Source organism: Erinaceus europaeus, chromosome 1, assembly GCF_950295315.1.
Source record: "Erinaceus europaeus chromosome 1, mEriEur2.1, whole genome shotgun sequence".
In the NCBI taxonomy this organism is placed as follows: Eukaryota; Metazoa; Chordata; class Mammalia; order Eulipotyphla; family Erinaceidae; genus Erinaceus; species Erinaceus europaeus.
The window spans coordinates 117,877,121-117,902,376 of NC_080162.1; the positions used below are offsets into that span (position 1 = coordinate 117,877,121).

General features: G+C 44.0%; 1 protein-coding gene across 2 annotated transcripts in view; it reads right to left on the reverse strand.

Moving 5' to 3' along the window:
* Window positions 1-524: 524 nt before the first annotated feature.
* LOC103111492 (protein HIRA) overlaps window positions 525-25,256 on the reverse strand; it is a 106,031-nt gene continuing 81,299 nt past the window's right edge. Inside the window, exons 19-25 of one of the 2 annotated variants that reach the window (XM_060195072.1) lie at window positions 24,427-24,588; window positions 23,794-23,852; window positions 23,305-23,410; window positions 22,376-22,498; window positions 21,751-21,914; window positions 19,259-19,347; window positions 527-1,383 (exon numbers count right to left, since the gene is read on the reverse strand). In XM_060195072.1, the coding sequence (XP_060051055.1) occupies window positions 1,267-1,383; window positions 19,259-19,347; window positions 21,751-21,914; window positions 22,376-22,498; window positions 23,305-23,410; window positions 23,794-23,852; window positions 24,427-24,588 (820 nt within the window). In that variant the 3' untranslated portion in view covers window positions 527-1,266. Of the gene's footprint in view, window positions 1,384-19,258; window positions 19,348-21,750; window positions 21,915-22,375; window positions 22,499-23,304; window positions 23,411-23,793; window positions 23,853-24,426; window positions 24,589-25,256 lie in introns of both variants that reach the window. The other variant, XM_060195083.1, reaches the window with a different exon arrangement.

Sequence of the window (25,256 nt, forward strand, 5' to 3'; positions counted from 1 at the left end):
TTATTTCCTTTTGTGAAAATGGCAAGTCATTGTGCCTGAGACTCCAAGCTCCTAGGTTCAATCCCTAGCACCACCTTAAGTCAGGGCTGAGCAGAGTGCTCTGGTGTTTCTGTGTCTTTCTCTGTATCTCTCTCATGAAAATAAAATTGGTAAAATGTATTAAAAAAGAAAAAGCAAGTCAGCTGCAGCTTTGGTAATCAGATAGATTGGACCCAGGGCCACAGTATAGCTTGAACTGTGGGCCTGGTTTAAATGACATGTGAAAAGTTGTCTTCCTGCTAGCCGCAACTCAGTCCAAGTGATGTAACCTGTGCAATGAACTTCTGCATGGTGAGGTGGGGCAGGGGTGAAATGACAACAAAAATCTATCCCTTCTAGCTTCAATGTCCTGTTACTGCCTATTTTAGGAGAGGGATCCATAGCAGGCGGTGGAAAGCAGAAAGTTAAAGGAGGAAGCTTAGGAGGAAAATGCATGGGAAGCCAGGAAAATTTGGTATCCAATGCGTTTTCATTTATTGTACACTTACAAAAAAAAATTGCCCACCCTTCTGCCCCATCCCCCCAAACAGTCTCTTTTTACAAACATTTAAAAATTAAAACCAAATAAAGATAGACAAGTTAATTTCAGTACAATTATTTTTCAATGTAGCTGTCATAATTAGAGTTTAAATTTCCTACAAGTGACCACTGTCCAAGTTACTTATAGGGAAATCCTGATTATTGGCCAAAAGGAAAATTCCATATTACAAGTCAGAAAATTCTAGTACAAAAATAGTCCGTTTGTTGGAATAGCCTTTCCTTTTATATAGGTCTCAGGTCAGTCTACTGACTGCATAATACACTATGTTTCAGGATTCTCTTTCAGAAATGGCTCATTTGTCATAGCTGAAGCAACACAGCACCTGCAGTGACAGGGCCAGTATTCACTTCGGGACCATGCTGGAGATGTCAGGTCTGGAAGTGCCTCACTGATCCCAGGGCAGCAGGGCAGAGCCTCAGTCCCAGCTCTGCATTGAGGTCCTGGAAGGAGCGATGAGTTGCAAGCAAAGCTTCTCTCTTCTAAGGGAACAACAGGCCCAGGATGCAGGGGGAGTCTTTCCAAGGGAGCTGGGATAGCGCTGGCGCTGTTGCAGGACAGCCCACCTCCTGCCAGAGTTTCCTCATCCTACTGTAACCAGACAAGGTGTGAGAGGCAGATCTGTGTGTCCTCAGTGGAGAGAGGGTGGTACCACCCTTGAGGCAGCTGGCTGGGGCTGGCAGGGAAGGCTACTTGTCCCTTAGGATGTCAAGCTGTTCCTGACACTCGGTGAAGAGGCGCTGGAAGCGAAGGTTCTGTCCAATGACTGGCAGCAGTTCTTTTAGCAGCTCCCTCTTCCGTAGACCCTGTGGACACAAATAAGAGGTGAGTGCATGAGTTAGCACCTAGTCTATGGGGGGACTTTCCTTGTCTGGTAGAGTTGCTTGTGTCTGTCCATCTCACCCCAAAGCAATCTTGGTGAAACCTAGATGAGTTGAGAATTTATCTGCATTCCAGGAAGCCCCAGGAATGCTGAAAAGCATGAAGGGTGGAGTGACAGGGAGCATGAGAGTGGACAGGACAGGGATAGGGCAGAAGAAATCAAGCCATGTCCAGCTCTTCTGTCTCCTATGGCTGCTGGCTTAAGTGCACTGGGCAGAATAGCCACAACAACTCCACTTTCTAGGGAAAAAATGAAAATAGACTATCAGGGTGGAAAAATAGATGGACAGTCATCTGGAAGTTCTGCCTCTCAAGTGGGTACTACTTATCAGGGCAAGTGGGCCTCTGAGGGATAGTGACTGGCATTTACTTTACAGTCCTAGGAGCTCAGTCCTTGGCTCTTACTTATGTCATCTCCATGCCCGTGTGCATGGAGCTCTCTGAAACATATATTGGCAAGTAGGGTCTCCACTGGATAGACCCAAGAAACACAGATGCTGCAAAGGGCAAACCACAAACTACAGCACTGATGATGGAAAAATAAAATAGAAAAGGCCCAAAATGTTAAGACAAGCATAGTATCAAGAATAAGAATTATAGAAGAGGTGGGATTTTTTTTTTTTTAATGAGAAAAAGGTAGATAGATACCAGAGTACCCAGGACCTCAGCAGGGCAGCATTTTATAGTCTCATCAGAAATACAAGAGTTCTGCTCCTCTCCTCTCCCGGGTCAACTAGGAATATCAAAGGAGATCACCTGGGACTGCAACAAGACAGGATTAGAATGACTCTGGGAACTACCAAATCACCGGTGAGTGCAAACACATGTGGCTTGTGGACAGAGAGGAGCCTAAGGAGAGATTCCCGGGTCTAAAGCCCGTTTCTACTCCTGAGCAGCCAGTAACAGTCTGGCAGTTTACTGGTTCAGGCACCACCTCCAGTCTGTTTTACCAACAAAAAGACTGCTGAAGGGAGGAGAGGACTCCACTAAGATTCACCAAATGCAACTGTGAGTCTCCATTGCTACTGCCCTCAGAGGCTGGAGGCAGCAGGGGGGAAGATCTGTGCTGACATTGGGAGGGCAGAGAACTAACCAGGAAACGCAGAAGATCTACACACTGCTGGTCTAGCGGTGGGGCTGTATAGTGGGAGCCTTTCCTCATTGTTCTCCTGATAAGAACATGGCGAATAGTTGCCTCAGAACCTACAGGCTATAAATGAGACTTGTTTAGAAACTCACAGGGCTCACCAATGCTGCCCAGCTTGGCAGAGAAGCTGAATTGATCCTGGGGTTTTGGGCCCTTGGGGTATGAGAGTCTCTTTGCATAACCACTGTATTATCTCTCCCCCACCCTGATTTATCTCTTGGTCAGGAGTAAGTGATTAAGCTAAGAAGGCTACTTATAGTTAAAAAGGAGAAGAAAAAAGAACAAAAGAGGCTTTAACAGCCACTGTGCCTCAACTCAGAGATTGAAATAATACTGAAACAACTGTTAATTCCCACAATTGTGAACTCTTTAAGTACCTTACTTAGACACAAGTCAATCCAGGCAAGAGTGATCAGTAATTTGAAAAGTACTGAGAGAGGGACCTCACAACATACTCTATAGAACGGTTAACCAAGAAGAAATATTGGAGAAATGAACTAGGACAAAAGTTCAGCTAAAAGCCCCCCAAAGGTTGAAGCACAGAATAATGAAGTCAATATCCAAATGCTAGTTAAGGAAATAGTCATAGTTTGAAAGAATTGTCATCAGAAATGCAGAAAGAACAAATGAGACTCTGGAAGAAAACACTATCTCAAGGTTATTAGAGAGCTGAAAGCTAAAATAGTATCAGAACAGGGTAACAAAATAGATGAACTACAGAAAACAGTAGAGGGGAGAGAGAATAGAATAAATGAGGTTGAAAAACAGAATTAGCAAGATCGAGCACGAATTAGAGACAACTAAAAAAGAAGTAAGGGGGGTCGGGCGGTGGCGCAGTGGGTTAAGCGCATGTGGCGCAAAGCGCAGGGACCGGCGTAAGGATCCTGGTTCAAGCCCCCGGCTCCCCACCTGCAGGGGAGTCGCTTCACAGGTAGTGAAGCAGGTCTGCAGGTGTCTATCTTTCTCTCCCCTTCTCTGTCTTCCCCTCCTCTCTCCATTTCTCTCTGTCCTATCCAACAACGAATTGCGTCAACAAGGACAATAATAATAACCACAACGAAGCTACAACAAGGGCAACAAAAGGGGGGAAAAAAATGGCCTCCAGGAGCGGTGGATTCATGGTGCAGGAACCGAGCCCAGCAATAACCCTGGAGGAGGAAAAAAAAAAAAAAAAAAAGAAGTAAGATGTCAAGAAATAATATATGCATTACTGGCTTACCAGAGTGTGAGAGATGGTTAGGTCTTTTCTTCAAAAGAACATGAATAGAACAACTGATTAGTACAATTTTTTTTTTTTATAGATTGTTATTTATGACCACCTGTGGCCAGTAGTTTTGTATGTTTTTAGTTCAGTTCCTTGTAGTGCTTACTAATCCTCTAGCAGAAACCCTCAGACTCTCTTCCTCCTTTCCTTATGTAGGCAACGGGTAGATTGTGAGCTCTGAAGTCCAGCCCAGGGGTGGAGGAGACAGTTCTGCGTCAGGTATAAAAGATGGGAGAAGGTTGAAGGGGGCACGTGATGGCCACTGTTGGCAGCATGCCCTTTTCAAAAGAATAAATGCCTTGCTTCAACTCCTTATTTTTTCCCTTGATAAGTAATTTTAATTGGACATCATTTACAACAAAAGGAAGAGAGGGAGGGGAAGAAAGCATTCTACAGTACTTAATAGCTGAGAATTTCTCTATTATAGACAACATAAAAGACATAAAGGTTCAAGAAGCCCAGAAAGTCCCAAACAGAATTAACCCAGACTTAAAGACACCAAGACACATTATAATTTAGAGTGAAAAGGAGTAAGGATAAGGAAAGGATCCTGAAGGCTACAAGAGGAAAATAAAGACTCATCTACAGAGGAAAAACCCATAAGGTTACTGAATCCTTTTTTAAAAATATTTACTTATTTTCCCTTTTGTTGCCCTTGTTGTAGTTATTATTGTTGTTATTGATATCGTCATTGTTAGATAGGACACAGAGAAAGGGAGAGAGGAGGGGAAGGCAGAGAGGGGGAGAGAAAGACACCTGCAGACCTGCTTCACCACCTGTGAAGCGACTCCCCTGCAGGTGGGGAGCCGGGGGCTTGAACTGGGATCTTTAGGCCGGTTCTCGCGCTTCGTGCCACATGAGCTTAACCTGCCGCGCTACCGCCCGACTCCCAAGATTACTGTATCCTGCTAGACTGTCATTCTGACTAGATGGAGGCATAAAAACTTTCTCAGACAAACAACAGTTGAAGGAATCAACTATCACCAAGCCTGCCCTAAAAGAAGTTGGTCTTCTATAAACAGACTACCATAAATATGCCATATGTCAGAACACTCTAAAAATATACAAGAATGGTGTTAAAATATCTTAAATCTATGATACCAATAAATAAATTAATGTCAATGGCCAGAATTCACCTATTAAAAGGCACAGAGTAGGAAGATAGATCAGAAAAACAACCCAACAATATGCTGTCTGCAGGAAACCCACCTAACACAACAAGACAAACACAGACTCAAAGTTAAAGGATGGAAAACTATCATACAAGCCATGGACCACAAAAGGGGCAGGAACAGCTATTCTCATATCTGACACGTTAGACTTTAAAAATAAATAAAATTTAAAAAGACAGGGATGGGCATTACTTAATGCTCAGAGGATCAGTCAATCAAGAGGACTTAACAATTATTAACATCTGTGCACCCAATGAGAAGCCATCTAAATATATCAAACATCTACTGAAACAGCTAAGGCAATATATTAACAGCAGGGGACTTCAACATCCCACTCTCTCAACTTGACAGATCATCCAGGCAGAAAATCAATAAAGAAATGAGGGAGCTAAATGAGGAGATAGATAAATTAGAACTATTGGACACTTTCAGAATCATTCACCCCAAGAAACTGGAATACACATTTTACTTAAGTACACATGGGTTATTCTCAAGGACAGACTATATGTTAGGCCACTGCTCTCCTGGTCTAAGCAACTGGTGGTGTTACTTTATAATATACAGATATATATAAATAACATCAAAGAACAAATTATGGTGAGGTCGGGTCGCGTATGATACAGCAAATCTTAACAATGGGATTTTCAAAGTCAACCTAATTTCCAAATAAATTGATTATAGCAACAACTATTGCCTTCTTAAACCCTAAGACAGCAGGAACCTCCCACTTCTCTATAAACCCAAATTTCCCCCAGTCCTGGAACCTCTAGGGTGGAGCTCACTTTTCTGCATGCTTCTCTCAGTTCATACCAACTGATAGTTCATCTGCTGATCCAAACCTGTTCAATGCAATGAGTACCATCTTGGCATGCTTCACTTCGGATTGTGTCCAGAGATGTCAGGCATGGAAAGTCAACCCTTCAGCATCATTACTCAGGTGAGACCTTTCCTTTCTCATAGGACTCCTTAATTCCATTTTGGGTGGTTCACTTCCTAACAATGCCTTAAAACTTAGATATAGACCAGACCCATGAGATAGGGCAGATGTACACATGTATCCATAAATTAGGGCAAAATATATACCTGAAAGCAAAAGTGCACAATAGTCTGCAGTGAGTCAGTATATGCAGCAAGCAAATAGAAAGACCTAAAAAGACACCTTAAAGTACCCAATGAAATAGTGTCTACTTAGACCTAGATACCCTCCTCACCTACTTCCTATTATACTTGCTGCAGTCACTCCAAAGCTAACCTTATCAAAGTAAGGACTATAGATGCTGAATAAGGGCAAGAGACTGTCATACTTTAATGATGACTCTTTAGTCACTATCAGACCACCCCATCAGCTGGGGTCCTAGTAGGGGAGTCCTGGAATTCCCACAGAGACATGATGGGCCTAGACCTTTAACATATCCCTCTCTCCACTGTTACTGGTCATCCACCAGGAACTACATAATGGACCTCTTTGTGGGCCCCCATAGGGCCTTGCCCTCAACATAGATCAACAACAGTAGAGAATGTTTCATCTTCTGAAGGGACACTGGCCAACATCCTCTACCTACTATCTGAGGAGGATGAGTCCCGAGGCTGTGTTGAATATGGGCCTCAGATCAGATTGATGGATTTTACAGTCAGGAATATTTATACACCTTTCCCATATTTGGGAGCTACTCTCTTCCCTGATCCAGCTTTCTGGTCCTTTTCCAGCCATGACATTGTGTCCCCAAATAATAACTTGGGTACACCTGCATAGCAGGTAAAGCGAAGGTGGCACAAAGCTCAAGGACTGGTGTAAGGATGTCAGGCTACTCAGGCAAAAACTAATAATGTCATAGGCCCTTTGGAATATATCTAAAAATAGAACTACTAGCTATGTCCAAAATGGAGACCCCAAATATTCAACAGCAATATTCGTCTTTAGGTTCATGATTAATCAACAATTTGTATGGCTTTATATGTTAAGTCTTTTTCAGTCACCAGGTTCCAGATCTACCATAATGCCAACTGGACTTCCCTGGGCAGACAACCCTACCAATGTGTCTTGGATCTCTGCTTCCCCAGAGCCCTGCCCCACTAGGGAAAGAAAGAGGCAGGCTGGGAGTATAGATCGACCTGGCAAGGCCCATGTTAAGCGGGGAAGCAATTACAGAAACCAGACCTTCTACCTTCTGCATCCCATAATGACCCTGGGTCCATACTCCCAGAGGGATAAAGAATAGGAAAGCTATCAGGAGAGGGGATGAGATATGGAGCTCTGGTGGTGGGAATTGTACCCTTCTTATCCTATGGCTTTTGTCAGTGTTTCCGTTTTTTTTTTTTTTAATATTTATTTATTCCCTTTTGTTCCCCTTGTTGCTTTTATTATTGTAGTTATTATTGTTGTTGTTGCGTAGAACAGAGAGAAATGGAGAGAGGAGGGGAAGACAGAGAGAGGGAGATAAAGATATACCTGCAGGGGGTCGGGCGGTGGCGCAGTGGGTTAAGCGCATGTGGCGCAAAGCGCAAGGACCGGCGTAAGGATCCCGGTTCGAGCCCCCAGCTCCCCACCTGCAGGGGAGTCGCTTCACAGGCGGTGAAGCAGGTCTGCAGGTGTCTATCTTTCTCTCCCCCACTCTGTCTTCCCCTCCTCTCTCCATTTCTCTCTGTCCTATCCAACAACGAATAGCATCAACAAGGCTACAACAACAAGGGCAACAAAAGGGGGAAAAATGGCCTCCAGGAGCGGTGGATTCATGGTGCAGGCACCGAGCCCAGCAATAACCCTGGAGGAAAAAAAAAAAAAGATATACCTGCAGACCTGCTTCACTGTTATGAAGTGACTCCCCTGCAGGTGGGGAGCAGGGGGCTCGAGCCAGGATCCTTACGCTGGTCCTTGTGCTTTGTGCCACAAGCGCTTAACCTGTTGCACTACCGCCCAACCCCCCAGTGTTTCCTTTTTATAAATAAAAATTAAAATAAAAAAGGAAAAGAAATGAGGGAGCTAAATGAGGAGATAAACTATAGCTATTGGACATTTTCAGAGTCGTTCACTCCAAGAAACTGGAATACACATTCTAGTCAAGTCCACATGGGCCATTCTCAAGGACAGACCACATGTTAGGCCACAAAGACAGCATCAGCAAATTCAAGAGCATTGAAATCCTCCCAAGTATCTTCTCAGACCACAGTGGAATTAAACTAACACTTAACAATGAACAGAAGATTAATAATAGTCCCAAAATGTGGAAGCTCAACAGTACAATACTTAACAACTACTGGGTCAAAGAGGAAATAAAGGAAGAAATCAAAATGTTTTTGAGAGTTCAATGACAATGAAGACACAGCTATCAAAATATTTGGGACACAGCTAAGGCAGAGAGCCACAAAAGCACACCTTAGGAAGCAAGAAAAAGTTCAAATAAACAACCTGAGTGCACACCTTAAAGCCCTAGAAGAAGGGAGTCAGGGGGGTATCGCAGTGGGTTAAGTGCAGGTGGCACAAAGCGCAAGGACTGGTGTAAGGATCCCGGTTGAGCCCCCAGCTCCCCACCTGTGTGTGTGGGGTCGCTTCACAAGCAGTGAAGCAGACCTGCAGGTATAAATAAATAAATATATATATATATGTATGTAAAAGATATATAGGTATAAAGATAGAAACCTTTTTCTCCCCCTCTGTCTTCCCCTTCTCTTTCCATTTCTCTGTCCTATCCAACAAAAATGACATCAATAACAACAATACAACAACAAGGGCAACAAAAGGAAATAAATATTTTTAAAGAATCTTTAAAAAAAAGACCTAGAAGAACAAATGAACCCTTAAGCAACCAGAAAGACAGAAATAACTAAAGTTAAGGCAGAAATAAGTAACAGTGAAAATAAGAAAACCATACAAAACATCAATGAAAGTAAATGTTGGTTCTTCATAACAGTGAACAGAATCTACAAACATTTAGCCAGAATCACAAAACCAAAAAGGGAGAAGGCCCAAATAAATTGGATTGTAGGGGGTTGGGTGGTAGCGCAGCGGGTCAAGTGCAGGTGGCACAAGGTGCAGTGACTAGTGTAAGGATCCCTGGTTCAAGCCCTGACTCCCCACCTGGAGGGGTTCACTTCACAAGTCGTGAGATAGGTCTGCAGATGTCTATCTTTCTCTCCCACAACCCCCACCTTCCCCTCCTCTCTCAAATTCTCTTTGTCCTATCCAATAGCGACATCTGTCGGGCTATCGATGTGAGGGAGAGAGATGACCCAGAAACCAAGCTCGTGGTGGCAGGGCAATACAAATCTTTATTCATTGGAGTGCCCCAGAGTCGGTTTAGCCACCTGGTTAAGCCACATGGTGCAACCCGCAATGGCTAGCTTCAGCCTCTCAGTCTGCACTCCCGCCCTCCTCCAGCTGGGGACACAGAAGAGACAAGACAGAAATGAAAGTGGCTTGACAATACCATACATGGTTAGGAAAGGGGTGGAGAAAAGCAATCCCTGACGGCGCATGTACCAGAGTGATATCTAGTTCTTTCTCTCTCCTCCTCTTTCTCATTAAATAGATTATTTTTTTTTCAATATACAAGAAAACCAAGCATATACATTAAAGTTTAAGAAACACAGTGGCTGGAAGAGTGTGGTCCGGGAGGTGGCGCAGTGGTAAAGCTTTGGACTTTGAAGCATGAGGCCCCAAGTTTGATTCCCAGCAGCACATGTGCCAGAGTTATGTCTGGTTCTTTCTTTCTCCTCCTGTCTTTCTCATAAATAAATAAAATATTTAAAGGAAAGAGGAAAAGAGTCAGAAATATATATCATTTGGCAGAGCGCTTGTCTTACCACATATGAGGTCCCAAGTTCACTCGCTGGTGCCATATGGGAGCACTATGGACACTACCAGAGAAACCTGGATTATGGAGCAGCGCTTTGGTGTCTGTTTTTCTGTCTTTCATGTCTCACTTCCCCTCTCTATAGAAAATGAAGAAATTGGACCAGGTAAGTCACTTGATGCATATGCCAAGTCCTCAGTACAAAAGAAGAAAGTAAAGGCAGACAGATGCAGGGCAGCAGATGATTCCAACATCTACATAATGAATGGGTCTCAAAGGAGAGAGAGAAAAAAAAGAGAAGAAAATATTTATTTACTTTTATGAAAGCAGAAATGAGAGAAAAGAGCACTGTTTAGTATATTTAGTACTGGGGATCAAACTGGGACCTCATGCATTCAAGTCCTAAGATCTGCCAATGAGCTACCTACCTGGCCCCAAGAGAAGGAAATATTTAGGGGGTTGGGCAGTAGTGCAGCGGGTTAAACACACATGGCACAAAGTGCAAGGATCCCAGTTCGAGTCCCCCGGATCCCCACCTGTAGGGGGGTTGCTTTACAAGTGGTGAAGCAGGTCTGCAGGTGTCTTATCTTCCCCTCCTCTCTCCATTTCTCTCTGTCCTATCCGGCAACAACGGTATCAACAACAATAACCACAACAACGTTACAAGGGCAACAAAAAGGAAAATAAATAAAATATTAAAAAAAAGGAAATATTTAAAGAAATAACATGGGCAGATTTTACATACTTAAGAAAAACCAATGACCCTGTGTTGAGGGCTTCACAGAGTGCCTTCCAAGTAAGATATGGAAAAACTAACACACACATTAAAAGGAAATATACAGAATTTGAGGATAACACAGAAAATTTTTTTCCCTAAATATCAAGAGCATATCATCTAGAGACACTGTGCCATCTATCCAGGCAGCAGACACACTCTTCTCTCTTTAAAATGGAGAGTGATTGTTCAACAATTTGACTGGCTTTGTATGTTAATTCTCTTTTCAGCCACCAGGTTCCAGATGCCATCATGATGCCGTCCAGGCTTCCCTGGACTGAAGACCCCACCAATGTGGGGTCCTGGAGCTCCACTTCCCCAGAGACCCACCCTACTAGGGAAAGAGAGAGACAGGCTGGGAGTATGGACCAACCAGTCAACGCCCATGTTCAGCGGGGAAGCAATTACAGAAGCCAGACCTTCCACCTTCTGCAACCCACAACGACCCTGGGTCCATACTCCCAGAGGGATAGAGAATGGGAAAGCTATCAGGGGAGGGGATGGGATAGAGATCGGGTGGTGGGAATTGTGTGGAACTGTACCCCTCTTATTCTATGGTTTTGTTAATGTCTCCTTTCTTAAGTAAAAAAAGAAAAATGGAGAGTGAGACAGAGGAGGAGAGACACTACAGCATTGTTCCACTGCTTATGAAGTTGCTTCCCCATTGCATGGTACTCCAATGCAGTGGCCAGGGGCATGAACCTGAGTCCTTGCACAAAGTAAAATGTATTTTCTATGCAAGATGAGGTGAAGAAGGTGAATTCATCATTCTTAATAGCTGAGTTGTACTCCATTGTGTATATATAACCGCATCTTTCTTAGCTTCTTTTTTTTTTTTGCCTCTAGGGTTATCACTGGGGCTCGGTGCCTGCACCACAAATCCACTGCTCCTAGAGGCCATTTTCCCATTTTGTTGCCCTTGTTGTAGTTGCTATTGTTGTCTTTGGATAGGACAGAGAGAAATGGAGAGAGGAGGGGAAGACAGAGGGGTAGAGAAAGAGACACCTGCACAGCTGCTATACTGCCTGTGAAGCGACACCTGTAGGTGGGGAGCCGGGGGCTCTTAACCGGGATTCTTACACCGGCCCTTGTGCTTTGCCCCATGTGCTTAACCCACTGCACTACCACCCAGCTTCCTTTCTTAGGTTCTTATCTGTTGGACACTTAGGTTGTTTCCAGCTTTTGGCTATTACAAATAATGCTGCTATGAACATAAGTATACATAGAACTGTTTGGATGGAGGATCTAGGTTGCGGGTATAAATATTTTGCAGAAAACAGAAATTTTTATACATGTACCAACAACTATATTTACTGTAAACTATTAATCCCCCCTGTAATATATATATATATTTTTGTTTCTTGCCTCCAGGGTTATCGCTGAGGCTCAGTGCCTGTACCACGAATCCACCGCTCCTGGAGGCCATTTTTTCCCGTTTTGTTGCCCTTGTTGATTACTGGCGTTACTATTATTGTTGTCGCTGTTGTTGGATAGGACAGAAATTGAGAGGGGAGGGGAAGACAGAGAGGGGGAGAGAAAGACACCTGCAGACCTGCTTCACCGCCTGTGAAGCGACTCCCCTGCAGGTGGGGAGCCGGGGGCTCTAACCGGGATCCTTACACTGGTCCTTGAGCTTTGCACCATGTGTGCTCAACCCGTTGCTGTCGATTGCTGCGGTGGCGGCGGTGGGATGCAGAAAAAGGAGGTTTGGAGCAGAAAGGGAACACAATCCTTTATTGTTGGGTCAGACGGGTGGTTCAGGCCACGTGGAACCAGCCAAAATGACCTGCTATGCACCACACCTGCACCCTTCCGTCACCAAGGTGAAAAGCGAGCAAGAGAGCGAGGGACGGAAGAAGGTCTTTTATGGGAATAGCTCTCATGAGAATGAGAAGGGGGACGAGTAACCATAGCACTCCAGGGTAGGAGACAAAGACAGACACCTGCAGACCTGCTTCACTGCTTGTAAAGTGACTCCCCTACAGGTAGGGAGCCGGGGCTCAAACCAGGTTCTTGCGCTTAACCTGCTGCGCTACGGCTCAACTCCCCCCATTCTATTTTTTTTTTTTTTTGCCTCCAGGGTTATCACTGGGGCTTGGTGCCTGCACTATGAATCCACTGCTCCCGGAGGCTATTTTTCCCTTTTTGTTGCCCTTGTTGTTTTATCATTGTTGTTGTCATTACTGTTGTTGTTGGATAGGACAGAGAGAAATTGAGACGAGAGGAAGACAGAAAGGGGGAGAGAAAGACAGACAGCTGCAGAGCTGCCTCCCTGCTTGTGAAGCAACCCCCTTGCTGGTGGGGAGCCAGGGGCTCAAACCGGGATCCCTGAGACCTCCATGTGCTTCCTGTCATGTGCGCTTAGCCCGCTGTGCTACTGCCTGACACCCCCACTCCCACCCCCCCCACCCCCGTTTTTAACCAGAGCATTGCTCAGCTCTGGCTTGTGGTGGTTATTGGGGACTGAACCCCTGTGACTTCAGTCTCAAGGACGGAAAAATCAATAATTTACTTATTTATTGCTTCTAGGGTTACTGCTGGGGGCTTGGTGCCTGCACTATGAATCCAACTACTCCTGGCAGCCATTTTTCCATTTTTGTTGTTGTTGGATAGGACAGAAAGAAAATGAGAAGGGGAGAGAAAGGTAGACACTTGCAGACTTGCTCCACTGCTTGTGAAGCGATCGCCTTGTAGGTGGGGAGTTGGGAGCTCTAACTGGGATCCTTGCACTGATCTGTGTGCTTAACCTGGTGTGCCACCTCCCGGCCCCTGAAAAATCAATAATTTAAAGAAGAAATCACAAATTAGAAAATATTTTGAGATAACTAAAAATAAAACATACTGCAATTTAAAATTAAAGCTAAACACAAAACTTGCAGAAATAAGAAAGAGTTAAAATGCATATAGAAAAGAGAAACTTCAGGGGGCCAGGCAGTACTGCACCTGGTTAAGCACTCACATTACAGTGCTCAAGGATCCAGGTTCAATCCCCTGCATGAGGAAAGCTTCATGAATGGTGAAGCAGGGCTACAGGTGTCTGTCTATTTCCCTCTTCCTCCCCTCTCAATTTTTCTCTATCCAATAATAAATAAATAAATAGATAAATAAGAAGAAACTGGGAGATAACTCACTTTCTAGAGCACATATTTCATTATGTCCAAGAAATCGGGTTCTAGTTCTTGACCACTGAGTGGGAGCAAGTATGCATAGGGGAAGCTTTCACAAGTGGTGAAAGGTACTGTGGTGTCTCTCACCCTCTATCTTAACAAAAATAAATTAATTAATAAAAGGGGAAAAGTATAATTCACCAGGCATGAAGATCCATTGAAAACTCCTGGTGATTTTCCAGATCCCTATCCTCTTAGGGAAAGATAGAAGCAGGCTGGGGTGTAAGGATCAACCCTGCCAATGCCCATGTCCAGCAGAAAAGCAATTACAGAAGCCAGACCTCCCACTTCCTGTACACCAAAAAGAATTTTAGTCCATACTCCTAGCAAGGTAAATGATAGGGGAAGTAAACTAGAGGACTCTATACCACCATTCTACCATGACCCTAAACATCTGTCACCAGGAACATTGTGATGACTGAAAGGGAAGTACATCTGGAAAATACCAGAGGAACTGTGGTCCGGGAGGTGGTGCAGTAGATAAAGCATTAGACTCTCCAGCATGAGATCCTGAGTTCGATCCACAGCAGCACATGTACCAGAGTGATGTCTGTTTTTTTGTCTTTCTCCTATCTTCTCCTTAATAAATGAATAAAATCTTAAAAAAAAAGAAAATACCAGAGGAAGCCATGCATTGTTTTACTTATCTGAGAGAGAATAGGAAAAAAGGAAAGACATGGAGGGGCAGAGACTGGATGTTAGTGCAGTGGGTTAAGTACACATGACACAAAGCACAAGGACTGGCATAAGGATCCTGGTTGGAGCCCCTGGCTCCCCACTTGCAGGAGGGTCACTTCACAAGTGGTGAATCAGGTCTGCAAATGTCTATATTTCTCCCCCCGTCTTCCCCTCCTCTCTCAATTTCTCACTGTCCTATCCAACAACAGCAGCAGAAATGACAACTAACAACAACAAGGCCAATAAAATAGGAAATTGGCCTCCAGAAGCAGTGGATTTGTAGTGCAGGCACTGAGCCCCAGTGACAACCCTTGAAGAAAAACAAAAAAGGAAAGACATTTGGAAGTAGTCACAGGTGTAGGGGCGGCTCAGAAGTGAAGGCAGGACCATTGAAAAAATGGGGGAGGGGCTGGGTGGTGGTGCATCTGGTTAAGTGCACATACTGCAGTGCACAGGGACCCCGGTTCAAGCCCCTAGTCCCCACCTGCAGGGGGGAAGTTTCACAAGCAGTGAATCAGGATTGCAGGTTTCTCTCTGTCTTTCTTCCTCTGCATCACTCCCTTCCCTCTCAATTTCTGGCTGTCTATATCCAATAAATAAAGATAATTAAAATTTTTTTTAAAAAAATGGGGAAAAAACATAGACATAAATATAGTTATAGAATCAGTCCATATCTGTAACCTTGGGATAACTAGTACAGTTTCTAATGGAGGGGATAGGGACACAGAACTCTGGTGTTGGGAACCATATGGAATTATACCTCTATTATCAATATTAAATCACTAACAAAAATAAATAAAAAAAAAAATCCCTGGTGATAATACATAAATAAACAGGAAAAGATCATAACAATTGACAACCCTTTAGCCAGAAGTGTTAAGAAATAGTAATAGTGATAATAATTAAGTCTTATATAATGATTATCAGAAATGAGAGAGTACTGTTGAATCTAAAACATTAATTCCTCAATAAAGAATTAAAAAAAAAAAGAAATGAGAGAGATGATATAACAATGTCACAAAATAAAAACATTAGATATAAGACTAATTCTTAATATAAGAAATATAGCCTGTGGGGGAGACAGCATGATGATAATGAAAAAATATATTTTTTGCCTGAGGCTCTGAAGTCCTAAATTCAATCCCTGCACCACCATAAACTAGAGCTGTGCAGGGCTCTGGTAAAACAACAACCACCAAACCACAATATACCAAGAATGAGCTATGAAAAATTAGAAAATACTAACAGATTTAGAAATAGAAAGATTGAGTAAGTAGTCACACCCCACCAACAAAGAAGCCTAGGACCAGATAGCTTCATTAGTAAGTTTTACAAAACATTTAGAAAATGAACACAAATCTTCCACATACTATTAAACACACACACACACACACACACACACACACACACGGGGGTGGGGGGAGGATGAGAAAGGAGGAAGATGGGAGAGCTATTTATTGACAAATGACCAGGTCAAAATCTAGGGAAGGTTCTGCCTGAGGCTCTGAGGTCCCGGGTTTAATCCCCAGCACCACCATCAGTCAGTGCTGTGCAGTGCTCTGGTCTTTTTGTATCTCTTTCTGTCATTAAAATAAAGTAAGATTTTTTTTTGGTCTTTATTTATTGATAGAGACACCCAGAAATCGAGAAGGAAAGAGGTAACAGAGAGGGAGAGAGACAGAGTCACTTGCAACACTGCTGCACCACTCGTAAAGCTTTCCCCTTGCAGGTGGGGCTGGGAGCTTGAACTCGGGTCCTTGAGCATTGTAACATTTGAGCTCAATCAGGTGTGCCACCACTCAGCCCCTTATCTGTGTTTCTATCTGAAAAAGTTGACCTGTAGTAGTAAAGCCCCAGTGATGACAAACTATATATTCATACAGTCTAATGTAAGATATTCAAACCATTCCAACAAATAATTTTTCAAATACCACATCCAGTAGTCAGGGAAAAAGCAACCAATAGATAATGAAGTAAAACAAAAGGAACAAGAACCAGCAGAAACATAGACAATGGAACAAGATCCACAAGGTCGCCTACACTATAACTGTTAGATATATAGCTTTAAAACAGAACTGCTAAGCTCAAGCAGGTAAAAGGATGACACTGAAAATTTGGGTGAGGATCAAAACTATAAAAATGACACAGCAGATTTTAAAAAGAAAGAACATTATATCTCTTTGATGCTAGGGGAAGATGGAAAGGAAGATATAATCTGAGAGCCAAGGAAAGGGGATAGGTAGTAGAATGCAAGTTACAATATATGAGGTGCCAGGTTCATGCCTTTAGTTCTCAGTTCCCACCTGCAGGGGAGAAGCTTCATGAGCAGTGAAGCAGTGCTGCAGTATTTCTCTCTCCTTATCTCACCCTTCCCTATCAAGCTCTGACAAATAAACAAATATTTACTTAAAGAGAAAGAGAGGGAGAAATGGAACACAGAAAGAGAGAACATCAAGGAAAATCAAAGAGTGAAAGAAAGACACTTAGAGCTTTGTGAAACTTTAAAACTCTGAGTGGACCCCAAAATAATTTACAAAGCAATGGAAACTTGATTTGTGGCTGACTTATTGGCAACAACTGTGTCTGCTAAAAATCTGTAGTACAATATCTTCTAAGCTCTAAGAGGAGTTAATTTTGAACCTACTTAAGATCTTTGACAATAATATATAAGTGGAATAATTACTAAGGGCCAAGTACAAACCATGGCCTTCAGATCTTTGTGAGGACTGACTCCCAGCATATATATATGTGTTTGTTTGTTTGTTTGTCAAAGATTTATCAATATGGGGTAGGGGTACAGGAAGAGGGAGAAAGGGGGGAGAGGGGGAGAGAGAGACAGAGACAAACACAACCAGAGCATCAGTTTGGCACAAGCATGCTGGGACTGAACTCAGGACCTCACACTTGAAAGTCCTAAATACTGCCCACAGTGTCACCTTCTAAACTGCCCCATAATCTTTCTAATCTCAATTCCTTTCATCCTCTTTCCACACTGCTCAGCTATTCCTGGTATACTGAAATTTCTCAACTCAATGCCTTTGTACTTGCTGTTCCCTCTGCCTGAATGTTTTTTCCCCAGATATCTGTGGGAATCCATCAAATTCTGGTTTCTGCTCAGTTAATGCTTAATTTAGTTAGGCTTTCTTGGTCATTCAACATAAAGTAGCATCATGTCAGTGCTCTGCATTCCTATGCCCTCTTTATTTTATTGTTTTTCACACCAGACACACACCCAATACATTATATACACATACTCTCATTCATTTAGAATCTGCCTCTGTCCGTAAGAATGTAGCTGCCTGATGGTAGGACATCAGTTGGTCTTGTTTACTGCTGTCTGCTCTATGCTAGGCTAGAGCAGGTGGTCTATCAGTATGTGCTCAGTGACTAAAATCAGGTAGCTAACTCTTGGATGACAAATTGATTCATCCCTCACCAAACTCCTCCTTTTTCAGTGCAATCAATGAACTAGCAACTACCTATGCAAGCCAAAATATAACAAAACAAAGCCTGGAGGTCACTGTTCATCACTCTTTCTCTCACTTATATCCAGCCACATACCCACCCATCAAATTGTGTTCATTCTATCTCAAAAATCACATTAATATAAGTCACCTTCATCTACTGCCAGAACTGTTGCAAGAAATAAGTCCTAATTGGTCATCTATGTCAGTTTATGTCAGCTCTTTGAAATTAATTCATGTTGCCCTAGACTGAAACTCTAACTCCTTCTCACACCTCATGATCTACTTTGTGATCTCCTCATCCCTTATTGTCACTGGGGTTACTGTTGGGGTCCACTGCTCTTGGTGCTCATTTTTCTTTTATTCTCTACTTAATAAGTGGGAGAGAGGGAAGGAGGGAGGGGGAGAGTGGGTGTGAGACAGAGAGAGAGAGAGAGAGAGAGAGGAGGAGTGGAGGAGGAAGAAGAAGGAAGGAAAAGAAGGTGGAGGACTCTGGAAGGGAGGATAAAGAAGAAGGTGAAGAAGAAAGGAAGAAGGAAGAAAGGAAGGAAGGAAGAAAGGAAGGGAAGGAGGAGGAGAAAGAGGAGGAGGAGGAGACAACTCAAGGAACTTGGCCCTGTATGTGTTCCTATGTGGTTGCCCAAGGGTCAAACCTGGGTCTATGAGCATGGTTAAGATGTGTTCTACCAGGTAAGACACCTGCTTACCCACCCCTGACACCCTTCTTACCTCATTCCACATCACTCTCTTCTATCCCTATGTACCAGTCACTGCAGCTTCAATCTCCTCCTTGCATCTACTGACACCTTTATCATGATCTCTGCAAAGCTGGGTCATTTTGTTTCCTTTGTGTTTCCTCTCTAGTTTTGTTTTTGAGGTACTTTTTGGTTACTTTTACTCAGGCACAGTTGTCTTACTGCTCTTTCATCTTAGTAAAACTCACAAGTACAAGTGAAACTGCTGTGTGGACTGAATTGCTCACTTGTATAAACAAGTCTGCCTTTTGTTTGTCTGCCCCCCTGCCAAACTGTCTGTGGACTGAGAGCCATAAAGGTAGGGAAGGATCATTTATCTTCATTACTGAACAAGCCCACAGCCCCTGGCAGGTGGCTTCCTCAGTTCAGGTAAATTGCTGAATTCTTCCTATGCTTTGAACTGAGGGCACTACCTTGCCAGGTTGTGAAATGTTGGCATCTTACCCTCTCACTGATCTTAGAACCCAATGCAGTGTGCTAGGCAAGTCTATAGCTGAGGAGAACTTCCAAGCACTTTACTAAAAAAATTTCCACTTTTTTACTTTTCATGAAAGAATTCTAGTGGCAAGAATTAAAGAAGCACCTACCACTACCGTTGACTCCCACTGGCTTCCAGTGGAGTAGTGAACCGGACCCAGTAAGTCATTGCATATTTCTCGTAGTCGGTATTCAAACCCTAATTACAGAAAAAACAAAAACAAAAAATAAAACAGAACAGAAATAGGAACATATTACAAAAAGAAATAAAAAATCCAGAATGTGCTATGTTGTATATATCAAAGCAGAGTGGACAAAAACTTATTTTATCAGCTATAAATGTTAAAATGCCTTTTGTGTACCTCTTAGTTTGGGACAACAAAACCCATAATGAAAAGATTTTCTTTCACCCACTCCCCTTGAATAAAATATATATATTCCCTTGTGTCCTGGCCACACAGGGACACTGAAATATGACCAGCACTGAGATGAGCTCCCCAAGTAGTGGGAACATGGGGGATTATGGACGGAGGGAGCAGGTTGGTTAGATTTGTTTGACAAGATGATCGAGTAGCAGGTATGAGTGAAGATCAGCAGGGCCAGGAGGTAGGTCAGTCCTGGGGAGGCAGAAGATAAGAGTCTGAATTTAGACAGAGAGGGAACAAGTGATTAAAAAGAGGTATATGAAACACATATAGGCTCCTCAACTCAAGGGTTATGGGTCAAATCAAGGTGGAGCAGAAAAAGACTGGAGATAAAACCTTGGAGAAATGTCAACTGATGTCACAGGGAATAGATGAAATCACCCAAAGATAAAGGATAAAAAACAGACAAAATGGAAATCTGAGGAATTTCAGTAGTAACTAGGGCCTCCCTTTAAAAATCTGAGTACTCTTTTTTTTTTTTTTTGCCTCCAGGGTTATTGCTGGGACTCTGTGCCTGCACTAGGAATCCACTGTTCCTGGAGGCTATTTTTCCCATTTTGTTGCCCTTGTTTGTTGTGCTTATTGTAGCTGTTATTGTTGTCAATAGCTGTTGTTGTTTGACAGACAGAAATGGAGAGAGGAGGGGAAGACACAGAGGAGGAAAGAAAGATAGACACCTGCAGACCTGCTTTACCACCTGCGAAGCGACCTCCTGCAGGTGGGGAGCCGGGGGCTCAAACTGGGAACCTTATGCCGGTCCATGTGCTTTGCGCCATGTGCGCTTAACCCGCTGCCCTACCGCCCGACTCCCTTGAGTCCTCTTTTTATTAGTTGAGGAAGCAAGAGATAGAGCAAGTGGCTTGTGTATGGATGCTAGAACAGATGGAAGAAGAGAATCAAACACTAGAAGTGATCCCATAATTGGTTGAGGGCCCAGAAGAGACAGTTACTGTACACACAGTATCAGGTAGAATATAGCAAGTCAGAGAGGAACCAGTGGAGAGGGTTCCTTAAGGGGATGGGATGCAACATGTGTGTGTGATTTGAGCAGCTCAGCAAAGGTGAGAAGGCGTGAGAAAATGGAATACTTATACTAAGCAGTCACAGGGACCAGGTAGGAATGGGGAGAGCAAAACAACAAACTCACTGGGGTCTTCTGGGGGGAGTGGAAGTGGTCAAGTTTTCATATGTACTGCTGTCAAAGGCAGACATACTTATAGCATCAGAGGCAACTGGCAGACAACCTGGTGAGTTCTGGAAGTTACATTTATAGGGGCTGGACAGGCTTTTCTGTCTTTTCTATGCAAATATTTATTTCTCACAATCATGAAAAGAATGAAAAGAATGATGTCAAATGTAAAAAAAAAGGAGAAATAATAAAAAAAAAAAGGCCTGGAAAAATTGCACTGTAACTAGGCCTGGAGCTGTGTGGTAACACACAACCAGCTGTGGGAGTCCAGTCTCCATTCTTACCCTGAAGGTCAAGTAGGAGGAAGGCTGGTGAAAAATCAGTTCTGACCCCAAGCTTGCTTAGTAAAAGAGTGAAAGTTTGTTGGAGGTCATCTTAGATCTCTACCTCTCCCAACATACCTTGTTTTCTGCTGACCACCTTGGAAGGGTCAGATGGAGGGAAGGGGAGATCAGGATGAAGATACTGAGGAGAGGCAAAGTTGGTAGGAAAAATCCATGCTGGAGAGTCATTCAGAAGTGGTGGACAACGGGATTACTCTGCCAGTGTTGGAAGGGCTCAGAATCAAGAGAAAAGACTGTTCTTTGGATACTGCAAGAAGATACCCTCCCCAGGGGTGACTGGCTTGTTGAATATTGATGCTCAAGGATGTGATGGGGCAGGAGTCAGAACATCACACCCATTCCTTCTGGGCCTCCTCACCCGTTGCCAATTGTCCTGGTTGTCAGGGCTTACTTCATTCAGGGGGTGGGGCAGGACAACTGCTGAGCTGCCCAGGTCACAACTCAGGCAGGGACACAGAGGGCTAGGGTTCACCTCACTGATGGGAGACCAGGAAGTCAGTTTAAGGGAGGGAGATTAAGAGAAGAAAAGTGCAGAGAGCTCTAGGCCTCCATACCTTTCCTGTGATTCACGGGCTTTCAGGAATGTCACACAGGAATGAGGACTAAGCCAGGTTTGCAGGGGCGGGGGGCACCAGGGACCTTACCTTCATTCACTAGGTATCTTGCGTAAAGGAGCAGCCAGTGTCGGTACTCGTGGCTGGACTGCAGGGTGAGTGCTGCTGCGACCTGATTCTCTAGAAATGCCAAGGTGGTCTCCTGTTGCACTACATGAGGCACAGAGAAGAGACGAGCCGCCTGCCTTCCTGAGCTGCAGAGACCAGCAGAGCAAGTATGATGAAGCAGTGGGTACTTTGGGGTGACAGGAGGCTGCTATCACTTACTCTAGTGCACCAGCGAGGAACTAGTAGGGAGACAAGTATCAAATCTATTCCAAGTCCTGGGCCTTCTGGCTACTCTGGTACCCTGGGTTTACTGCACCTGTATCTGCCAGTGAAGGCCTTGAGGTGACAAGTCAGTGGCGTCAGTGGCTCATTTCCCCCATCCAAGATATTACCCAATATGCACATCCATGACCTTGTATATCTCAGACTGATACCTCTGTCCTGAACTCCCAGTCCCAGCCCGTATCACAGTGAATACCCAGTGTGGGTCCACAATCCTTGGCAGCCTTAGGCTATTTTTGCTGAGCATTGGTGGACAGTTAAAGAGCAGGCCTAGATAGTACTGTCTGTATCATGTCACCACTACCCCTACACAGAAGTCACCTACGTGGAGGCGCGGCCCTGGACTATGGCTAAGGGTCCCGAGCACAGCATGGCATCCTGGGGAGGCAGGCTGCTCCTGAAGTCTGCACACTGGGCCAGAGAGTCCTGCTTGTCAGAAACCAGGTTCCTGGGGAGGCAAAGGCAGGAACAGAGTTTAGGGAAATCAGATGTTTTGCCAGAAAAGACAGCTTGTCAAGGCTACTGAAGAACAGATTTCAGAATACCAGCAAGGTGGTGTCACTGCATTCTCACCACAAGGTCCCTCATGGGTAGGTTTTATAACAAGGGAAAACTGATGACAATGAAAGTCACAGTGTTCTCATATGTGACAGAGCAATGTTATTAATTCAAGAAGCTAATACAAAGTGCTACATTGCGGGGGGGCTGGGTGGTGGCGCACCTGGTTAAGCACACATATCACAATGTGCAAGGCTGCAGGTGCAAGGCTGCAGGTTCGAGCCCCCTGGTCCCCACCTGCAGGGGGAAAGGTTCACAAGTGGTGAAGCAGGGCTGCAGGTGTCTCTGTTTCTCAACCTATCACCCCCTTCCCTCTTGATTTCTGACTGTTTCTATCCAATAAATAAATAAAGACAATAAAAAAAAAACAGTTAAAAAACAAAGGTTAATAAAAAAAGAAAGTACTACTTGGCTCCTTGTAAGCTACAAAAGTTGAAGAGTGCTGGCAAGACTATCAAGAGCTGATGGTAGTTAGAAAGGACATGCTGGAAATAAATATCAACAAACACAAAAAGTTTAAACACCTATTCCAAACAAAGTGACCCCAAAGAACCATGTAGAAGGAAAACTGGACTCTGAGAAGTCAATTCAGGTGGCTTAGCAATTAGGACAAGAAGAACTTTGTTCCCTAATCTGGGCCCCAATTCAGATGCAGACACTCACTGGTTAGTAGGATCAGGCAGATGGCATGCTTACCATGTAGATAGTGATGGGCTGAAGCAGTAGGCCTTTCCATCAGATAGGTTCATCACTGGGATTCCATGCTGGGTCAGCAAGATCTGTGACACCGTCATATCACTTCCTAGGCAGACACCACACACAAGTAAGTTCTGTGTATGTTCTGATCAAGTGTTTTCTCTCTCTCTCTGAAGGAGAAATCTCAAACGTATTTTCCATAGTACCAGCAACAGACACACTATCACTGACTCAGCAACTAGTGAATAACTGCTCTGTACTAACTCCCACTAGGTTCTTTGCCACCTCTCAAGGGCTCATTCAGAGTATCTTCTGGAAAGGGTCTACCTCTTTGCATGTAACCAAACCCTCTGCCACTCTGAATGACTTGGGCTGGGTCTGGAGCCTGGCTCCATGTCTAGGCTATGCAAGGTTCTTTGTGTCAAACCTGGAAAACGAGCTATCACCCGCCTTCCCAATCTTCCACAAGCAGCCCACTGATAACGTTACCTGCCAAGATGGAGTGTAGAGACTCTTCTTTCACCACAACCATCTGTCTGTGAACGTCCCTAGGAGGAAAACAGGGAGCAGCTTTTACTCCAAAGAGGCTAAAGATATGAGAACACACTTTTGGTGCTCAGATCCTAGCTCCATGGCCTTTGGTGTATTCCTAGCCCTAGACTCCTTAGTGGGAGAGCTTCTGAGCTGTTAAGAGACCCCTGTCTCCACACACCATTATCTGCCCTCTATATACACCTAATGAAGAAGCCTATGGTAAATGTACCTTGAGGCCTATGGTCAATGCTATTTCATCTCTAAGAAAAGTGTGCCCACATTCTGCCTGCTGAAATTCTGTTTCTGAGGAACCTCATATAAGGACCCTTGCAATGAAATGAAGTATTGTGATTTTCCATGTGGTGTGTTACTTTAATGATTGCTTCAGGTGGCCTATCCCACTTCCTTTTGCACATTACAACCCTTCCTCAACCATGGGGTGGATATCACAAGCAGTACTCAACAGTTTGAGTCATCCTGGGGTGTTAGGATCCTCAGGCCAGAAGGGCTCTAGGGCACATCTACTGGACAGTCCCTACAACAAAGGGGAACTACATGGCCCCACCTCACCCAGGGCAAGCCTCTCACCAGACAGAAAGTGTGGCTGCAGCAGTGAGTGCCATGACGTAGGACCCTGTGCAGTGCAAAGTGGAGATCGGGGATGGCAGGAGGATGGGAGGGAGGAGGCGGCGACCACAGGCGGAGAACACTGATAGCATCCTCTTTTCACAGGCAACACATATCACATCACTGAGAAGGCAGAGGGGATATAGATGTCGTGAGGTTTGGGAGCTGTGGCAGAGGCAATATCCCTGAGATACAGAACCTTCCATATGCCTGATGTAGCCTGCCTTCCAGCAGGTATGGCAGAGGGAGAAGCAGGGAGAGGGCCTGCAGTGAGGATCAGCACAGGGCAGAAAAGCAGGACTGAAAGAGCATAACGGACATCTCCATTTAGAGATGCTATGGTTTTGGACAGAGGAGATAGCATAGTGGTTAGGTAAAAAGATTTTCTTCTTTTTTAAAATATTTATTTATTCCCTTTTGTTAACCTTGTTGTTATAATTATTGATGTCGTTGTTGCTGGATAGGGCAGAGAGAAATGGTGAGAGGAGGGGAAGACAGAGAGGGGGAGAGAAAGATAGACACCTGCAGACCTGCTTCACCATTTATGAAGCGACTCCCTGCAGGTGGGGAGCCGGGGGCTCAAACTGGGATCCTTACTTGAGTCCTTGTACTTTGCACCACATGCGCTTAACCCGCTATGCTACCACCCGACTCCCGTAAAAAGACTTTTTTCTCTTTTTTTAATAATATATTCCCATTTTGTTGCCTCTGTTGTTTTATTGTTGTAGTTATTATTGTTGTCTGTCTTCATTGTTGGATAGGACAGAGAGAAATGGAGAGAGAAGGGGAAG